Source organism: Chroicocephalus ridibundus, chromosome 3 (genome assembly GCF_963924245.1).
Source record: "Chroicocephalus ridibundus chromosome 3, bChrRid1.1, whole genome shotgun sequence".
NCBI classification, from domain to species: Eukaryota; Metazoa; Chordata; class Aves; order Charadriiformes; family Laridae; genus Chroicocephalus; species Chroicocephalus ridibundus.
Genome location: NC_086286.1, coordinates 64,622,132 through 64,641,031, shown reverse-complemented (window position 1 = coordinate 64,641,031; position 18,900 = coordinate 64,622,132). Strand labels below are relative to the sequence as shown.

The 18,900-nt window shown below is 42.3% G+C and overlaps 1 protein-coding gene across 12 annotated transcripts in view; it reads right to left on the bottom strand.

The window, feature by feature from the left end:
* REPS1 (RALBP1 associated Eps domain containing 1) overlaps positions 1–2,729 on the bottom strand; it is a 63,743-nt gene extending 61,014 nt beyond the window's left edge. For all 12 annotated transcript variants that reach the window (XM_063329466.1, XM_063329478.1, XM_063329468.1 and 9 more), the window contains exon 1: positions 2,292–2,729. In XM_063329466.1, the coding sequence (XP_063185536.1) occupies positions 2,292–2,444 (153 nt within the window). In that variant the 5' untranslated portion in view covers positions 2,445–2,729. The remainder of the gene's footprint in view (positions 1–2,291) is intronic.
* Between the last annotated feature and the right edge of the window lie 16,171 nt (positions 2,730–18,900).

The window sequence follows — 18,900 nt, the reverse complement described above, 5'->3', positions numbered from 1 at the left end:
TTGGGACTACTTAGACCCTGTGAGTTTCAAGAGCGGTAATTTTGTACTATGCTTTGCACACCTACGAAGGGACTTGGCATTCATGTGACTAGTACAACACTTGCATTCCAGGATTATATAAGAATTGTGTAACTGAATCAAGTTCCTTTCCCCACAAGCATCAGGTGCTTCAAATGAAGAGGTAAGAACATAGCACCACATGGTCCAAAGAAAATTACACCTCCTTCACAGAGTTTCCTTATTTCTTAAACTGTATCACCTAGGGGTGTTAGTGACATAGTCGCAGCTTCCAAAGCATCAGATGCTATTTCCCTTGGAAGAGCCCCCATCCAACGTATTCATGCCTGTGTTAACCTGAGGTACAGACACACTTCAAAGAGAACATAATGTAACTAGACAACTAGATTCTCTCCCTCACGAGTACAGGGTACTTTACAGGTGACCAACAGTGATTGCACAAGACATTTGTAATGGGTCAGGCTGCTAAGGGCATTTTGACTTTCTTTGTATTATTTACAGTCTCATTCCTCAGGCAATCTAATATCTTGTTTGCTGTTTTAACTGCAAGGCTTTCCTTAAGATCACTACAGTGATAAGCCAGGTCTGCTGCTTGAGTTAATTTATTTAGAACCCATGGAATGATGCCTGAGTAGTTTCTTGTCTTCAGATGCAATCTACTTTGCAAGAAAATATCTGACCTCCTCTGCAACAGATAAGGATATAATCCGTGGCCACTTGTATTCAAGATTCCAAGTCTTTCCAAGTTCTTGCACTAAATCCCTGCATAAAACAAAATCTTTTAGCACTAGACTACTTTATCTTTACAGTGATCCAGACAATTTTGATGGAAAATAGATTTTAAATACAACAAACATGCAAACATTGAACTTTCCTGAGATGATTTTTCTGAAATTGGTTGGCCACACGTGAAAAGCAGCAGTGGGCGACCCTCAAGAAACCTCACTCATAATACTGAGCACAGACTCTCTTACCATTAAGCCCAGTCTAGCAAGTCATCAAATAAGATTACTAGTTTTACCAGTAAGAATCATTTCTTATTCAGCCCTCTTCCACTTTTTTGCATCTTAAACTCATTTTAACTAACCAAGTTGCTCTTAGGAGCCCAAAGGACATCAACAGTAGCCCTAATTGAGTATAAGTACTCTCATGAAATCTGGTACCAAACTGCAGAACGCCGAAATTCATGTACTGTATTTCTGGCTACAGTAACTTTAATGCTTTGTTAAAAGTGCTGCTTATCTCACTAGACTGAGGATGAAACTACATAAAAGGCAGTAGGGCTCTTTAGACACGCTTTTACCCACAGCAGCTCAAAACACTGCATAAACTTTAAAGCACTGAACAATGACAGAGGGAACTGCAGAAGCAGCAAATTATTACAAATAGCTGTTCATAAGAGGATTCACTGGGAATACTTTCCTCAAATAATTACACAGACAGAACAGAGCAGGCTCTTCCTTTTCTATGTCGGTAGCTCTGCAATACTGCTACACCTTTTAGACGTAACCTGGCCAAGAAAATAAGTGCTAAAACTGTACACATACGTATTGCAAGTATGGGCCCGTGTCATTCTCAACACCACATCTTTCATTGTTAGAAATGTTTTGATGACTGCAGATAAGTTAATACCTGCTGGGAACTGATGTCCAAAAAAGACTGCGTGGCTTAGGTGAAGTGGATCAGTGTCAGCAGCCCTCAACGATACAAACCCAGATTTCCTCCTGCGGTGCTTTTCATCAGCAGACTGTGGGACGAACCTCCCCTGCATCCCCAAAATGCTTTGGGGTTCTCGTGCTTTGGATGGCCTCTGCCGACACGAGGCAGACACCACACTTCCCCACCAGTTGCTGGAGGTCGCCAGCAGACGTTACCGACAGCCCCTTCCTAGCCTCGTAGCCAGAGGCCCCACAAGCACACAAGCGGGGGCCTGCTACAGCCATGCTCGGCGCAGCAACTGAGCTGCACCCCCCGCCCTTCCCTCTCCGCCGGAGAGGCTCAGCCTTCCCCTCCCGCCGGGGCTCAGGTGGCCGGACAAAGCTCCCGAGCGTGCTGGCGGCTCCCGCTCCATCCTCCCCGCCGCCGGCGGGACAACCCCTGCCAAAAGGGCTGCCGGGCCGGGTAAGGGGGCGACGGCCGGGGCGAGCGCTGCGGAGGGGAAGGGCGGCAGCCCCGGACGGGGCCATCTCCCCGCCGGCAGTCACGGCGGGGCGGGGCGGTGCCCGGGCCCGCAGCCCCCCCAGCCCCCCGGGGATGGCCCACGGCGGCTATACCTGCATGACCACGTCGTTGGGCAGCTGGGCGGCGCGGAAGAGCTCCAGGACCCGCCCGTTGGACGCCACCTTCTTGGTGCTCTCGGTGTCGCAGTAGGAGAAGAGGTCGCAGTAGTAGCGCTGCTCCGCCTCGCTCAGCGTCAGGCCCTCCATCTTACACCCCGGCTCCGCTCCGCGCTGCCGCCGCCGCCCCGCATCCAACGGCGGCGGCCCAGCGGGCGGGGGAGGAGAGGGGCGGGGGGGGGAGAGCGCGCGGGGCCGCCTCGCGCCGCCCGGCCCGTCGCGCGGGGCCGGGGCGGGGGGGGAAGGTGGGGGACGCCGCCGCCGGCCGCCGCGCACCCCAGCCAACCGCCGCGCGCGAGCGGCTGCTCACACCTTCCTTCCTTCCTTCCCTCCCCCCGCGCGCCCGCCCTCCTCCTTCACCAACCGCCCACCCGCTCCGCCCACCCGGCCGCGCGCCTGCGCGCGCCTCCCTCCCCCTCACAGCGCCTGCGCCCGGCGGCGGCGGAAGCGGCGGGCCCCGGCGGGCGGGGTTAGCGGGGAAAGAGGGCCACCAGCCGCTGCGGGTGCCCGGATGTGCGGTGGGCCACAGCGCCCCCTGTGGGCATGGCGGTGCGGGGAAGCGGGCCGGGTCCGGCGGCAGCAGCTCGCCTCAGGGGGACCCCGGGCTCTCGTCGGGGGAGACTCCGCCTTCCTCCGGATAGCGGCCTTGGCTCTGCGGGTCGCCTGCCGTGCTTGCAAAAGAAGCTCCACAGCGTTCAGGTCTTGGGGTCTGGAAAGCAGGCGAGAGCGGCTGCCCCAGCCCCAGCCTGCTGTCCTCTGCGCGGCTGGGAGCATAGGTTTTCCTGGTAACCAGTGAAGAATTACCCATTCTGCTGCATAGGCCCTGCTATAAATGATTACTTCTCTCAGTATGCTGTCCCTCCCCACCATCAATGGCTTATGCAGCAGCACCACCTAACATGCAACAAGAAGTGGCCTGGACAGTAACTCGGTACATCAGTCTTCCAAGAAAGAACAGAGGAGCTCACTTACCTCTTCAGCCAGAGCTCTCGCTCTGTGTGTCTCTTGGCTGCGTTTTCCTGGATTTTGTGTGTTTCTCTGGCTAAATTTGTGCTCTCACTGCACTATACCAACAAAGTTACTTCCCTCCAAGCTACGTTGGTCTCTGCAGGGAGTGTAACATCCCTGGCAGAGTAACTTGGCCGATGTAGAATGCCACGATCTCCTGCTAGACCTTTTTGACTACCTGATCTGATTTAAATCCCACTAAGGTGGCAGTCAAGTACTTCACACTTAGAGGCATCCTCTCATTTTTTATTTATCTTTTCCCTTTTTCCTTTTACTTTCTTTCACAGCTCTTACAGTTTTTGTCTTTCCAGAGCGCTGTTGACAACTGCTCTACTTCTCTTAAGCATCTCCTTTTTTTCTGCCTCTTAAGATAGTTATGTTCTGAACTTATAGTGGAGATTCATCTTCTTTGCCTCTTGAAATACACAGTATATCCTTTTCTGCTAACTAAAGTTTCTGAAAACCACTGATATGTTCACTTGTAGTTAAAATAGCAGGTGAAAGGATCTTCCCAGAAACATACTATTATCGAGCTTTTGCAACCCCAAATTATATTAATGATGAAACTACACGGATTGATCACATTTCTCAGTTAGTTTAAATTCCTCAAAATAGCCTATACTGAAGAAATAATTAACTTTTTAAATATTATGTCTAGTTATTATGATTTTATAGACTTAGATAAGGACAACTTATGTTGGTTAAGTAGGTCACTTAATTGAGCTATTGTCACATCAGTATTTCTGCAAGTAAAACGAATATAACCTTTCCTCCACTGCTAAATTGCATACTGCAATTCTATTAGTTATACAGAGCCATTTGTAGAAGAGGTTTTTAAATCACTTATTAGCAGATGATTGGGTTCAAGTGCCTTTGCTTCCTACAGGTTCAGTATGCTAGTTTGGGCACTGGAGTTTGAAAGATATGTATATATCTGTAGCTATAAAGTTCTTCGTAAGTTAGCATAAGGACCACAAAATACTTCTATTGTCAAAATAGTTTTGAGTTATGTCTAAAAGTAATCTGAACATCTTATTATTTTAATTGAGTTGCTATTTTATTATTTTCATTTTTGCAGTGGGTGCACTCTTTTGACATTAATGGTGATCACTTGGCTGCAACAGTTTGTACAAGACACAAGGAATGATACAGGGAGGAGGTTCCCTAGAATGGACTGTTCACACATGTCCAAATGCCAGACAATTCTGAAGTAAGTTTAATAACTGTATATTTCACTACAACTACAACATGACACATGATGTGTCATGTGAAAAAGTCACACCACTGCTTACTGGGGAGTTGTATGTTTTGGGGGAATATGCCGGGCTTTTCACTGTGTATAGCACCACTCTGAAGCTGCTTAGGTAGCTATTTTGAAAAACAGGTTTTTGAGTTTCATTTCCAACTCCTGTACCATAAACTTAACCTGTTTGCTACAGAACAAACTGAGGAAAATAGCATTCCTGAATGTTTGTAAGATATATTAACTTCTCTGTATTCACTTTTCAGTGGAACTGACCCAAACAATGAAACCATATCTCTATTTTTAGTTCTTTTTGTTTGGAAAGATTTCTATCACAGCATTTCTCAGAGCTCAAATTATGTACTCAAAGAAGAAGGTTTATGGCAAAATACCCACCAAAATGTATCATTAGTGATACATTTTTGATATAGTGGATTCAGACTTTGGTACGTGAAAAACTTGATTTAACTGCCTTGAATTATGATTTAAACAGAGCAAGAAGAGGAACTTTTCTTGGCTTTTTAGGCATTGTACCTTTCATTCTCTCTTTTTAATGTATCATAGAATCCAGAGCTCTGAATAGCTAAGAGTTAAGCTGTTCTCCACATGGCGCCTAATTTTATTGCATTTTATTTTCTGTGAAGTAACTCTTAGATGACATATCTTGATATCAAAGCACTTATCCTTTTGAGAGATCAAAGTCAGATAAAATCATCATTGTCATAGGACGGCCAAGTCTGATGACCCAGATGGAAGGAAGTGAAAGGTTGTTTTGCTGCCCATAAAAACTCTTAGAATCAGAGCCAAATTGTACATCAATAAAACATTATGTTTTTTTAGAAAAGGAATACTTTACAACTTGATATGTGACCAGAAATATGTATACCTATTGCTACTAAAAAAAAAAAAAAAAGCAATGTTTTATTCATTTAAGGCAAATGCTAGTTAAAACACTGCTGAGGTTTCAGTATCTTTTATCAGCTGTGAAATTAATATTGGTTTCTAAAAACTAGTTTTTACACATGCTGAGACTTATTTCTAAAAATAAACTCATACACATATGCAGGGTCTAGTCTTCATCAAGTGTCATGGGAGTGCCACGCCTAGCATCTCTCTCCTTTTGATGGGTCTCTGAATCTCTGAGTTCTTACCACAGTTAGTGGGTCTCACTGTACTACCTTATTTGCACTAAAGTAAGCTATAGGCTCAGATTTTAATTTTTTTTTTATTAAAACATGTTCAAATAACTTTCAGCCTTATTAAGTATGTATTTGGGTCCACTTTCCATCTTGCACCTCGTTCCCCAAGTTTAGAAAAATGGCCGGAGGATATTTGTCATTGCCTTTCTAAATTCTTCCGCATACGTAATGCTGTGGAGCAGGTTTTACAATCTCTGTCACTATACTCCTTTACTTGCATCAGGAGTTATGGGAACTTGTTCTATTCTGATTCTTTAGTGGGAAGACAAGTAGATTAAGACTAGAAATGAATGGGAGATGTTTAAAAATGCCTGCAGCCTCAGACTTTAGAGCTGTTTTATTGTTGCTGCCTGATCTTTTAAAAAAAGAAGATACCCTTGGAGGTAGGGTACTTTATTCCCATACAGAAGAATGTTTTGATGGTGTTAACACTTACAAATGAAAGAAGTCCCTGTTATGCTTTTCTAAAAGCATCCTTATTTCCTTTGTATAGAAGTGTAGGAATGTGTCTGAGAGAAAATGGTCACGTGAGCCAGCCTCCCTACTATGAGAGATTAGATTAAGGGCAAAACAGGTGGTAGAAGATGGAATTAGTACATGGGAAAAACGGGGACTGAGAAGGTAGAAAACATGTTGTGCTAATGACTAAGCAATTTACTATGTGAATTCTTGTAACCAATCTGATCTGTGAATGAACTGCATGGACAGTGCGTGAACAGAGACTGTAAGCCAATCATATAGCTGCCGCTAGCGCGTGCTCTTATTGCCTGTCTATATATACTCTGTGAAAACTTGAATAAAGGGAGAACGATCATACTCATATTGAGATTCCATCGTTACTCCGGGTCCGTCTCCCACTCCGACATCCTCCGACATCTGGTAGCAGAGGATGGTTCAGCGCGACTGAGTTCTCTGAGACTGCGGTAAGCAGCTAGAGGAGGGGAGTGGGAAACTTCGGCTGGGAGACGTGCTGCTTGGGCGCATCAGCGGGAGCAGACAACGGCGTGAGGTCGCTCCTCACCTCCCAGGCGCAGCTATGGAAACAGAAGCTGCGGCCACGCTACTCGCTGGGATCCTCTCTAAGAGAGGGATTGAAACACCAGCGAAACTGTTGCTCAAACTGATTAAGCCGGGGCAGGAGATGGGACAACAAGTAACAAAAGAAGAAGGGGCTATATTAAGACTTCTCCTGCATATCCTCTCTAAGAGAGGGGTGAAATACGATGAGCGTATGCTCCGAAGGTTGTTAACCTGGTGCAGAGAGAACAGATTTGCACCAGAGCCCCAAACAGCTTTCAAACCAGAAATACGGGAGGCTGTTGGAAAAAAACTGTCGGAAGTGATAAGTAAAGGAGACAAAGAGGCATCACCGTTAGCGACGACATGGTGGTTGGTGTTATCGACCTTACAAGATATGAACGCGGAGCGAGCCACAGCAGCCGGGGCTTTTGCAGCATTACAACCCATGGGAGGGGGATCGAACAGGCCAGGTCTGAAGGTCTGGGACAATCCCCTGCTGATCCCCTCTGCTCCACCTGAGGCCGATGGAGGAGGCAGAATGTCAGCAGAGAAGGACAGAGCCGGAGCTGTTTGCTCCTGACATTGCCCGCCTCACCCCCTCCCCTCCCCAGTCGTCTCCCTGAGATAAAAGTGCTGTTTTTGTATGTCTGCTGTGTAAGTGTGTGTGGGCGCCGGCTTATACCTGCTGATCAGCATGTGTGCTACTGTTTGCTTTTTGTTGTGTGCAGTGTCGTTAGGTGACTCCACTGGAGCAGGTGTTCTGCCCGGTGTGGTGCTGTTCTCGTATGCACCTAGGGCTGACACTCCGTCAAGTGAAGAAGTTTGTATACACACAGTGTTTAGACGTAAGGCGAGCGCACCCCAGGTAGATACACCAGGATGGGCTGTAGAACCGATGGAAGTCCTGAAATATCGGGGGAGTTTTCACGAGCCGACACGTTTACGGTCTCGGGAACGGCTCGCCCGTGCAGGGTGTATCGCTGGTTGTTTGTTGTTTGTCTATAAGGTCATGGTTGATTGGGAAAAGGAGTTGAGACAAAGTCTATAGGATGCTCTGTAGGAAAATGAGAAACTTAAGGAAAAATGAGAAACTGAGCTCTTGTTGCAAAGGCAGACTTTTATGTCAGTCGTAAGTGATGGGTGAATAAAAAAAAAAAAAAAAAAAAAAAAAAAGAAAAAAAAGAAAAAAAAAGAAAAAAAAAGAAAAAAGAGAAAAAAAAAAAAGAGGAAAAAAAAGAAAAAGAGAAAAAAAAAAAAAAAAAAAAAAAAGAAACCAAACAGGAACAATTAGATGGGAAATGTGCCACGTTAGCACAAGAGTATGCCATAAGCATTACGAGAAAGCATCAGAAAAAGAGAAATAGGACACCTGATTCAAAGCAGTACCATAGAGATATGTTTTTGGTTTTTTCCTATATGTGTCTATGTTATTGCATGCCTTAGTAGATTGCTCTGTGTTATACCCTGCGAGACTAAAATGAACCCCAGCAGAAGCGGTCTCCTGAGCAAGGGGGTGGAATATGGGAAAGCAACGGAAGATCGGCGAGGAGGACTGTAAATACACGCAAGGGACTCGCACCTGGGTGCTGGAAAACACAGATATCACACCAATTGTTATTCATTCTCGGGTGCTTGCAAGAAAAACATTTGGATGACATAAGCCTGTAATGGACTCACAGACACCTTATCCAGCTGCTTGAGAATCTTGGCCTGTTGTGGAAGAAGATCAAAGCACAGCACCAGCAAGAACAGGGAGTCCGCATGCGCTCTTGCTAACGAGGACTCTTTTGCTGCCAAGGATTTGTGATAACAAGGACTCTCTTGCTGCCAAGGATAAGTTTAACAATGCTACTAGTACAGCTGTTTCTGAGTTATTGCTAGATGTAGATAGTATTCGATATGCGATGTTGCAAAACAGAACTGCTACTGATTTTTTGCTTTCAGCTCACAGACATGGTTGTCAAGATTTTAAAGGACTGTATTGTGTGAATCTAAGTGACCACTCCAAATCCATCCATGCCCAGTTGCAGGAACTGCACCGACCGAACCAGCAACTTGTGGAGACCACTGGGTGAAATCTCTTTGCTGGATGGACTTGGGGATGGGGTTGGTTGAAGCAAATTGTACTCATCGCCTGTGTGGAAGGAATTTGTCTGTTATGTTTAGTATGCTGTTTGCTGTGTTTAATAAGTACTATACGATTAGTTGTAAATGCTGCTTTGCATCGTACCCTTGAACAAGTTGTAGAATATGTTGCTCTAAAAACTATGTGTGTATCCATGAGAACCCGACCTTCACAGAAGAAGATAACAAGAAGGGATTACAACAATGTAGTCACGTATCAGACAGCTGCTGTTAGCAAAGCTGGATCATGAGTTTGGTGAGACTCGCTGCATACACTGGCCACGTGTGCAGCAACTCTAGCCTGTACTTTTCTACTCGATCCAGTGCAGGAGAGTCTGGTGGGACTCGCTGCGTGCACTGGCCACGCGTGCAGCGACTCTAGCCTGTACTTCTCCAGTCAATCCAGTGCAGGATATAAGGAGGCTGTCTCAGGTCAGAGAGGGGGAGAGAGACATGAGCACACTTTGAAGGTACAGGGGATGCCCTGAAGCACTGTGTCTGCCCCCGCCCCCCCCCCCCCCCCCTAAGTTCTATGTTCATTAACCCAAACAGCTCAGAAGGCATTACAGTATGTTGCAAGATAAGATATAGTCTACTACTGCTGCAAGACGCATTGAACACCTTCCTACAAGAATTTCAACTTTATGCCCTGATAGGACAGTGGGATGATGCAAAGAGCCTGACTGCGTTAGAGTGGGTATTTTTGCCACATACCTTTTCAAAACCAGTAACTATGATGATCAAAATGTTATCACGATTGTTTTTCCAGGGTCGCTCGTGCTGTCAGCAACCGCAATGTATTTGAAATATTACAAAAGGATTTCTCGTGGGTAAATCCAAAGAAATTGGCTTTCTGGGCTAAATTTAGGAATCTGGGTATTTATTGCCTTAGCAGGGTTCTTTTTGATTCTGTTTTTAATTGTGTTTAGTATATAACCTGCTAAGAGCGTCACAACAAGGATAACATGTCCAAATTAAAAGCGGTTAAAAATGATTTCGATGATTGGTTAAGCTCATAGGGTATAACGGGATGGTTATCAGACTTACTAAAACAAGGGCTCATGCTACTGTTGGTTATATTATTATTGATTATGGTAGCCTCGTGTGTTCTCTGCAAAGTGACTGACATGATAGAAAATGCCATGTATAAGGTCTGGCTGGCTCAAGAAGAAAAAGGGGGGATTGTAGGAATGCGTCTGAGAGAAAATGGTCACGTGAGCCAGCCTCCCTACTATGAGAGATTAGATTAAGGGCAAAACAGGTGGTAGAAGATGGAATTAGTACATGGGAAAAACGGGGACTGAGAAGGTAGAAAACATGTTGTGCTAATGACTAAGCAATTTACTATGTGAATTCTTGTAACCAATCTGATCTGTGAATGAACTGCATGGACAGTGCGTGAACAGAGACTGTAAGCCAATCATATAGCTGCCGCTAGCGCGTGCTCTTATTGCCTGTCTATATATACTCTGTGAAAACTTGAATAAAGGGAGAACGATCATACTCATATTGAGATTCCATCGTTACTCCGGGTCCGTCTCCCACTCCGACATCCTCCGACATAGAAGCAACGCTTTAATGCAAATATAGCCACTTTACAGATGTTTGTACCCATACTTTTGTAAATTTCTGCATGTATATTCTGTGTGTTACAGTTTACAACCTCTTTCCAACCTTCGTGTTTACATTCTTGCAATTTTGAAAAACACCAGTTTTGTCACATGGTCGGGTTTCACCTGCTGCTGATTTTACCTTCTACGAAATGACATCCATGTTTCAAAGAAGCAACCCTCTCTTCTACTAGTCCCACTGGGATTGTTTCTCCATCAAAAGGGCGTCCCATATTTAAGGCTATGAGATTTTCTGTGGTGGACGAAAAAATCCTTTCCACACAGAGCCATGTAGCAGACAGTAACGATGAGGGGGGTATTGGTTTTTTCCTTCTGTACAAGGAGAGCGCATTTGCAAGGAGCGTTCAGCAAGCAAACGATGGATCTAAAGCGATGTTGTTACTCACCACAATGTGGTCATTCTGGTCCCTCCTGCACCTCTGTGCAGGCACATCCCGGAAGGGAAAATAATAGCTTCTTTCTAAGCAGCCTCCCTAGCGTGCTGTGTCACCACTGAAATATGTATGGGATCCTGGCTGGAGATATCTACTATATGTGGAGTATTTAATAATATTTCTCTGTGTAAATTTCTTCAATGGAGAATGAATAATATATTTTCCACATCATTCACCATTGTGCCTGCGCAGTTTTCCTCGGGCTCTCCTTTAAGCTTTTAATTTGTAAATATTTCTATCATGGTCCTTGTAAAAGTTGCACATATTTCAAAAATTGTCCCCTTTTCTCTTTCATCCAAATACATCAATTGATTGAAAGGAGTAAGCAGTTAAATGAAAACCTCTAAAGGAAAACTTTTTTGATTAAAAAAATAAAAGTGAGAGACACTGGAAAGGAGAAACCTTTACTTCTGTATGATTTTGGCAGATTTCTACATGAGATTTCATTTCTGCATCTCAGAAGGTGGGGGCATCTACTCTCACCCCAGCACAACTATATGTGTTTGGTAGGTTCCAGAGAATGAATTGAAGGGAGAGTGACTTTTCATATTTACCTCAGCACCTCAAAAGCCTGAGCAGCTGGTCAAATCCCACCTCTTTTTAAAGTTTAAAACTATCCTTGTTTCTTCCAAAAGGAGAGGATGTCTCCTGCTTGCATGATACTATCAAATAACTCTCTTCTTATAGAAATTAAAACTCCTTTTAAAGCCTTTTCAACGTTTAACTATAAATCCATCTGGTCATGCTGCCATATTTATTTACAGATCATGCATGACAGTGCCTACATCCTCTTTTATAAATATATTCTCTATAATTTTGTAGAGTCAGGAGGGATAAGGTAGTTTAACTTTTCTTTGTACTTTTGGCACTAACATACATAATTCTTCATAAAATTATTTACACATTGATAACAATTGCCTTGTACAATAAGGTTATATTAAAATTACTTTTTCTTAATGATTTGGGTTACCTTTGTAGTCCTTCAGTATCTTTCTTTTTTTTCAAGTCCTAGAATTTACATTACTGAAGCCCCTGGTAGTCTGAAAAGATCATACCTCCTTCACTACCTTTATTTACTCAGCTCCCGTCTCCCTGGATTCTCGAGCAGTTCTCATTGTTCTCGTACTTATTACTCTTTCCTCTTGCTTCCTGAACATGGAAGTGCACTATAACTTGCTGATGGAGAAGGATGTTATCCCCTCCTAATGGATCATTATTCCATTGAATAATGATCTCCATCTGGGAGGCTTGTTAATGGCTAGTTCAGGAAACTTCTGGCACATTACTGATTTTGTCAGAAATTGGTTACGAGGTGGGAAGAAGTCCTGAAAGCAAATTTCACATCTCTCTCTCCCATATTACACACATACTCAACCCTCCCTTTTCTTACTCTCTGCTTTTAGCTGTATGTATAAATGTATCTTTCCGTTTCCATTTCACTTATATTTTTGTTTCCATCTTACTATTTTTTCCTTTACAGTTTTCAGTTATCTTCAGTTACTGAAGGATTTCAATTCCCCCTTTTAACCTTTCTTTCTACGTATTTATTCCTCACACTAGCAATACAATCCTCCACAATATTGATAGTCTTGGGATTTGTACTCCAGCTCACCTTTTCCTTATGCTGTGGTACTTTATCTGTTCTGGATTCACCAGTTTGTTATTTCACGGTGTGATTCTGCCTCTTGTTCAGAATTTGACTCAGCCTGTTCTTTTAGCTGTTTTCCATTAAGATCAGTTTCCCAAGGATTTTAATCCCTTCCTTTTTCTCTACGATGATGTGGGCTGCTCTTGATATGTTAAGATAAATAAAATGTAAAACTCCCTCTGTGTCTTATATTTGTTTAAGATAGCAATAATCTAGTTTATTTCTTTTTCTTAGAGTCCTCCAGATCAAAAACACCCCGGTGTGCTTTCAAATCTGCTTCTTTTGTTAAAAACGACACTGTTATGACATTTCTCTGCTGTTTGAGTCAGGTATAGGAGGGATATTAAGAATGCTGCATGTTCTATCTGTGGTGGCTGTAGGAAGGAGTCTAATAATTAAAGGTCTCTCTCTCTAGCTTTGCTTTAATACATTTTACAGACTCTCATTTCTTCACACTTTCTAATTTTTATGTTTTTGTGTTATTTTTTTCTGTCCCCTGTGTTTTTCTTTTTTTTCTTTCTGAACATCTTGACTTATTTTGAAGATCTATTTCAAGTTACATCTCTTTATCCACATTTATTGTCAGGCATTAGCAAGGGAAGGTGGGAGCCAAGAGTGATTACAAGACAGGCAATGTCCATCTTTGCCAACAAAAGTCCCATCCTGCCGCCCCCAGCCAGGGCACCAGGCAGGGCTGGGAGGTCTGGACCAGCGTCCCAGGGCCAGGGACAGGCAGGGCTGTGATGCGGTGGGGCTGCAGCTCCCATGGGATGAGGTTGGCCCTGGCTGCGGCTGCCCCTCCAGCAGCCGTCTGGTGTCTGGCCCTGACCACTACAGCCAGACCCCCACTAACCTTTAGGTCATTGACCTCACCGCCATGTCCCCAGCTTACATATGTTGTTGTAAAAACTAGAATAATTCTATCGCACTGAGGAGTATAAATTTGCATTTACATTAGTGTACTTGGGAACAGAAATTGATTTTGAAATATGGTAGCATTCCTATTCACAGAAACCCCATTTTTTTGAGTTCAACAATAAGATATATACAACATCCACAGAACTGGAACTTCTTATGTTTGCATTAAGACGCAAGATGTCAGAGAAGAAAGATGTAGTCTTCCTGTTAGTGTATAAATAATTCCTGAAGGAAAGCTCTTACCATGATAACTTCCTGCTAAACTTGACTCAGTTAGCAAATGCTAATGACAGTCCTGTAATGTAAAATCAATAAATGTTATTTGAACTAAACCTATTATTTGAGCAGAGTGGAAATATACTTAATTAACACACATTCAAATGTTCTAAAGAAATTACATTATTTTTGAAACATCATGTTCTGTTCCAGTCATTTCAGAGGGACTATATTTGGTAGAATTGGGGCTAAGCCTACATAATGCTACGGCTCTGAATTTAAGTGAAATCATTGCCAAGTACTTTATTTCTCCCTGTTCCTTCTAGAAAAAGGTTCATATCTTACAGTTCTTTAAATTAATCATAAAATGAGCGTATTAGAAACTAGCAGGCTGGAATGAATATATATGTGCATAAATACAGAGAGACAATTGCATCTTTTGCTGTTCATGCATTTTTTCATGTAACTGTTAACTTGTGTGTGCCTTTGTTGTGTCTCTTCTGTACTCCCCAATAGATCAAACAACAGTTGTGATAAAAGGCAACGCTGATTCTTTGCGGGTACCTAGCTGTGGTGGCAGCCTGCATCTCCTAGCTTGAACAGGTGCTAAAAGGTAGCAGGCTATCACATCCTTCTCTTCCTCACCTGATCCAGAGATGTCCTAGTAGGTTACCTCGTGGCCAGCTTTGGGTAATGTCTGGGTAGTGCTTGTATTTATAGGTGGCTGAGAGACAGACAGGAAAGCCTTGGGCACGATCCCTGTAATTCCATTGCGGAGGATCTAGTACAGATAGAAGAAATAGCACTGGACAGCAAAGCAGGGCTTGCTGGGAGCATACAGTGGGCTCATGCTTGCTTACCCAGATCTCCAGTTACATCTTGTCACTGAGAGAGAGGAGAAACTTCTTGTACCGCTTCCCAGTTCATTCCACTGAGAATTGCTGCAACCCTGGCAAAAAGCCTGGGACTAGGGTAGCCAAGAGTGGGCCAAATGTACTTCATAACTCAAACCTTTCTCTTGTTTATATTTGATCATCATACTCCAGCCATTCAAATGACTGAAGACTTAGGAAAAATATCTGAGAAAAAGAAACACAAAACTAGTTTATTGAGATTTTGTGGGCAGGTTATTTATTTGTATAGTTTGATCTTAATGTCTTGGAAGAGAGAGAACACGTTGAATGAAGAGCTGCTATATTTTATATGAAAGAAAAACAGAGGCAACAGCTACCTTTGACGTACAACCTTCTTATCAAACAAAGGCTTTTCTGATATTTTCTGTGTACTACAAGAGCCAATTATATATTGCTATATATCCAAATACACTGAATAGAGATGATGCACTCAAAGTGGCAGACCCTTGCTTTTTCAAATGAAGTATAGTGAAAAAGGAGGCAGGAAACTGTAAGAACAATAGGTCTGGTCCCATTTTCCTCTTCTCTTTATATAGAGATTTTGAAGGAAGTGAAATGGCTCTGTTTCCTCACATCTGACCTGTGAGAAAAACAGCCTGTGCAGTCAGTTTGTAGCTTGGGAACACATACAGACTCTATTTCCCAGTAATGAAATGAAGGAGGTGTATTCCTTAGAAAGTAAGTGAATGAAAAAATGCCTGCATTTCTTCTGGGGTGGGATACTACTCTTTCCACCTTGTGAAAAGATGGGATACTAATCTTTCCACCTTGTGCAAAGACTCTGTGGTGGAAACATTCTCATCTGTAGTAATCAGTTAACCGATGTAGCAAGTCTTTATTGATGACTATTTGCTATTGTGAGAAGCTGTTAATGCTAACGATAATTTGTGTGTTTGCTTAGAGAATCTTTGGTTAATTGACAGAATGGGGTCAACAATACAGCCTTGGTACTTTAGTTTATACGTCTCTTAGCCTACAGCTGTGACCAAAGAACTATTATTTGTTCCATGTCTCTTCAGCTATCTAAAAGTTAGTCATCATCTCTGACCTGCTTATTGAAGCTCTCTCTATAGCGGTGCTTTTTGGAAGGTGAGGTATTTCTCTCTCTCCTTTACTATAGAGACATAACAATGTATACATGCAGAGAGTTAGTCAAGTAACCAACTTAAAATAGACACCTCACTTTCAGGTAGCTAAAGTCTGATGAGGTAAATACTGGTGTAAGATGTATGCACACGTAATACAATTTAAAATCCTGCCTGAAAATTAGGGATCTTTCAACTCCTACCCAAAATCTTAGCCACTGCACTTTACCCAATGATTTTCAGGGAGATTGTTAATTTTTCTCTATGCAGTTCACAGCAGTCCTACTTTGCTAGTTTTCCGTGGCTGATGTACATCCTAGTGCGACATCAGCCATTTTAACAGTGTTCATCATGGTCAGTCTCTCTTCTGAAAGGTGCCCTGAGAAAACGCCAGCTGAGGTCAAGGCAAATCTTCTAAAGGATTAGAGCATGAAAGGTCACAGCACACCCTTTTAAGAAAAAAACAAGAGGTTAGGCTCTGACTACATTTTCCCATCAGATCTCTTTTCTCCTTTGCTTTCACTGCCAAGTGAAACAATTCAATAGGAGGAAAGAGGGAAAGTTGGCTGACTGGAGTTTTTGGCATTGCATGCCTCCCTAGTACTAGACAGAACTGATCCAGTGATTGACCTAATGATCAGTTGCCTTTGTTTGGAGACTGTTTCTCCAGTTTTCCTCCTCCCAGAGGACTTGTCAAGTGTTGTCATACAGCTTCAGTCATGTGACTCTGTGAAATAACTGAGAATAAGTCCCTGTTTTGTTTTTTATTTCCATTTTAAGACCCCACCTCTCCAGAATGTACTTCTGGGGAAAATGGCCAGTATTTCCTCTGTTCCTTATCCCAAGTACTCTACCTGTGACCACATGTACCTTTTCCCTCTGATGGACATCCATACCTGGTTTATGTAGCTGGGAAGTCCTCATGCTACGCTGTTTTACTTTCCTTAGTCTATGATGCAACTGATTGTCTAAAGAAAAAATAAAACTACTCCTCCCATTTCTGTTTCCTGTTTGCACTGTAATTACAGCTATTTATGGCTTTTAGAGCAGAAATACATATAGAAATTCTGGAATCATCAGGCCTCCCCCCACCTTTGTTTCTGCCAAATTTGCAGACCATCAGTAGCACTCTTCCGTGTCATCTAATATTGTTTTATAAACTTCCATTAAATTCAAAATGGAGGTGAACTTTATGAAATGGAGTAATGTGCTGGTTCCTAATAGCGGAAGGAAGTTGAAGCTGGTCTACACGTACGTAAGGAAGGCTTGGATTCAGAGGAAGTGCACTGGGAATTTTCTGTAACAGTTCACAAAAACACTTGCCTGTGTGCAAGACAGCTTTTGTGCTTCCTTCAGTAAACACAAGGGAAGTGAGATTCATTTGTGCTATTCGTCTGACAGAGAACAAATAATATTTGCTTCAAAATGTGACATCAAAATGCCTTGAGAAGCAAATATTATTTATATACATGTAATACAATTACATAGCATAACTATGAGCCAAACAAGAAGATGGTTATACTTAATTTTCTTAACTATGTTTTTAAATCTAAGCTTCTCCAACACATCAGAGATGCTTGGACAAAATTTCCTCGAGGAAAAATTTAAAAGGGTAAGACTTATCCCAGAAGTTTGGGATTCATAATTACAATTAACTATGCAGATTAAAAATTCATGAAAATTCATAAAACTTAGGTGTTAGATGAAGGAGAAAACTGGCATATCATTTGTTATCAAACCATATGGTCTGTTTAAAAGCATAAATTAATGTGATGTTCTCATAGTACTTCCCTGGTAGATATTTGTCTACTATTTGAAATCAGCATACAGGTTGACGTTCTACACCATGACAGAAATTCCTGCTAGGCTATTAGGTCAGTAGGTGAGGCCATTAGCAGTGCTCTATGGGAAGCTCCGTTGGGAGTCTGATCGTTGTTCTGTGTTGCAATTTCAAACAGCAGGAAATCAAATTATTTAGGATCAAAAGACTCATGGCTGCAGTGCCAGTGAAATTATTAATAAAGTTTGATCAGTTACGAATTTGAACCTCATTTGGATTTCAGAGCTGGCATTGTATCTTGGAACCAGAAAAGAATTCTTAAAAAGCTGGTTATATGTAAATTCGACCCTAAAAATACACTTCGCCATTTGCAGGAACCAATAAAGTGCTCCTATACTTGACTTCAAAATATAGTATAAATTCAGTGTAGTTGTGAAGATTATCAGATTGAAATGATCCAATGTGCACCTTAAACACAGTTTTTCAGCTAAGAACCTGGGATGTGGGCTAGCAAAATTACAGGTTTATCCCTGAAAATGCTTGTAAACAGGATTTTTGCATTAAATGATTATTACCTGTCATTAATCCAGTGATAAAGAAAGTGTTCTTATGGTTTTTAGCAAACTGTGAACTTCTGTGAACGATGCTTGCACAGCCAGCAGGAGGTTTTGATGTTTCACTAAAAAAAAAAATAATTTAATGTAATGACTTTTGCCATGACAAGATTTCATATATTAAGTAAATGCATTCTGACAAATGTCAATCCACAGTTCCATTTCAATAAGATTTCCTTTGGGAAAAGATTTGATGTACTTCTGTCATGAGTCATTATAAATGCTTGAGCTTTAGGAAGGAAATTTATATGAAACTAATAAATAAAGATATTACACCTAGAGCTGTATTTGATGTGGATGTGAACAGTAATTCTGTGTTAGTGTAACTGTCATCTCTGCTACCATTATTTGACATCTTTATGCAAAGCCAGTATTTTTGGTTTTCTGAAAAAGTCCCCAAAATGTCAGTACGTGTACGTATAAGTGTAGAGGGAAAAGGAGAAGGGAAGCTGATTTTTTTTTTTTCATGACGCATACCAGAGGACAGAAGGACTGGATGATTCAGCTGTTACCACACTGTCTGGAGATCAGGAGATGTACTGCTGTTTCCTTGCTACAAGAGATTTTTTGATACCAGGAATCTGAGAAAGAAATTAGTCTTCATGTTCCTCTCTCTCAAATATTCAGCTGTTGTAGCAAGAAGCACCATAAAACACATTGAATACAATCAGCTATTTCAGCTGATTCAGATATATATATCAGCTCTATATAT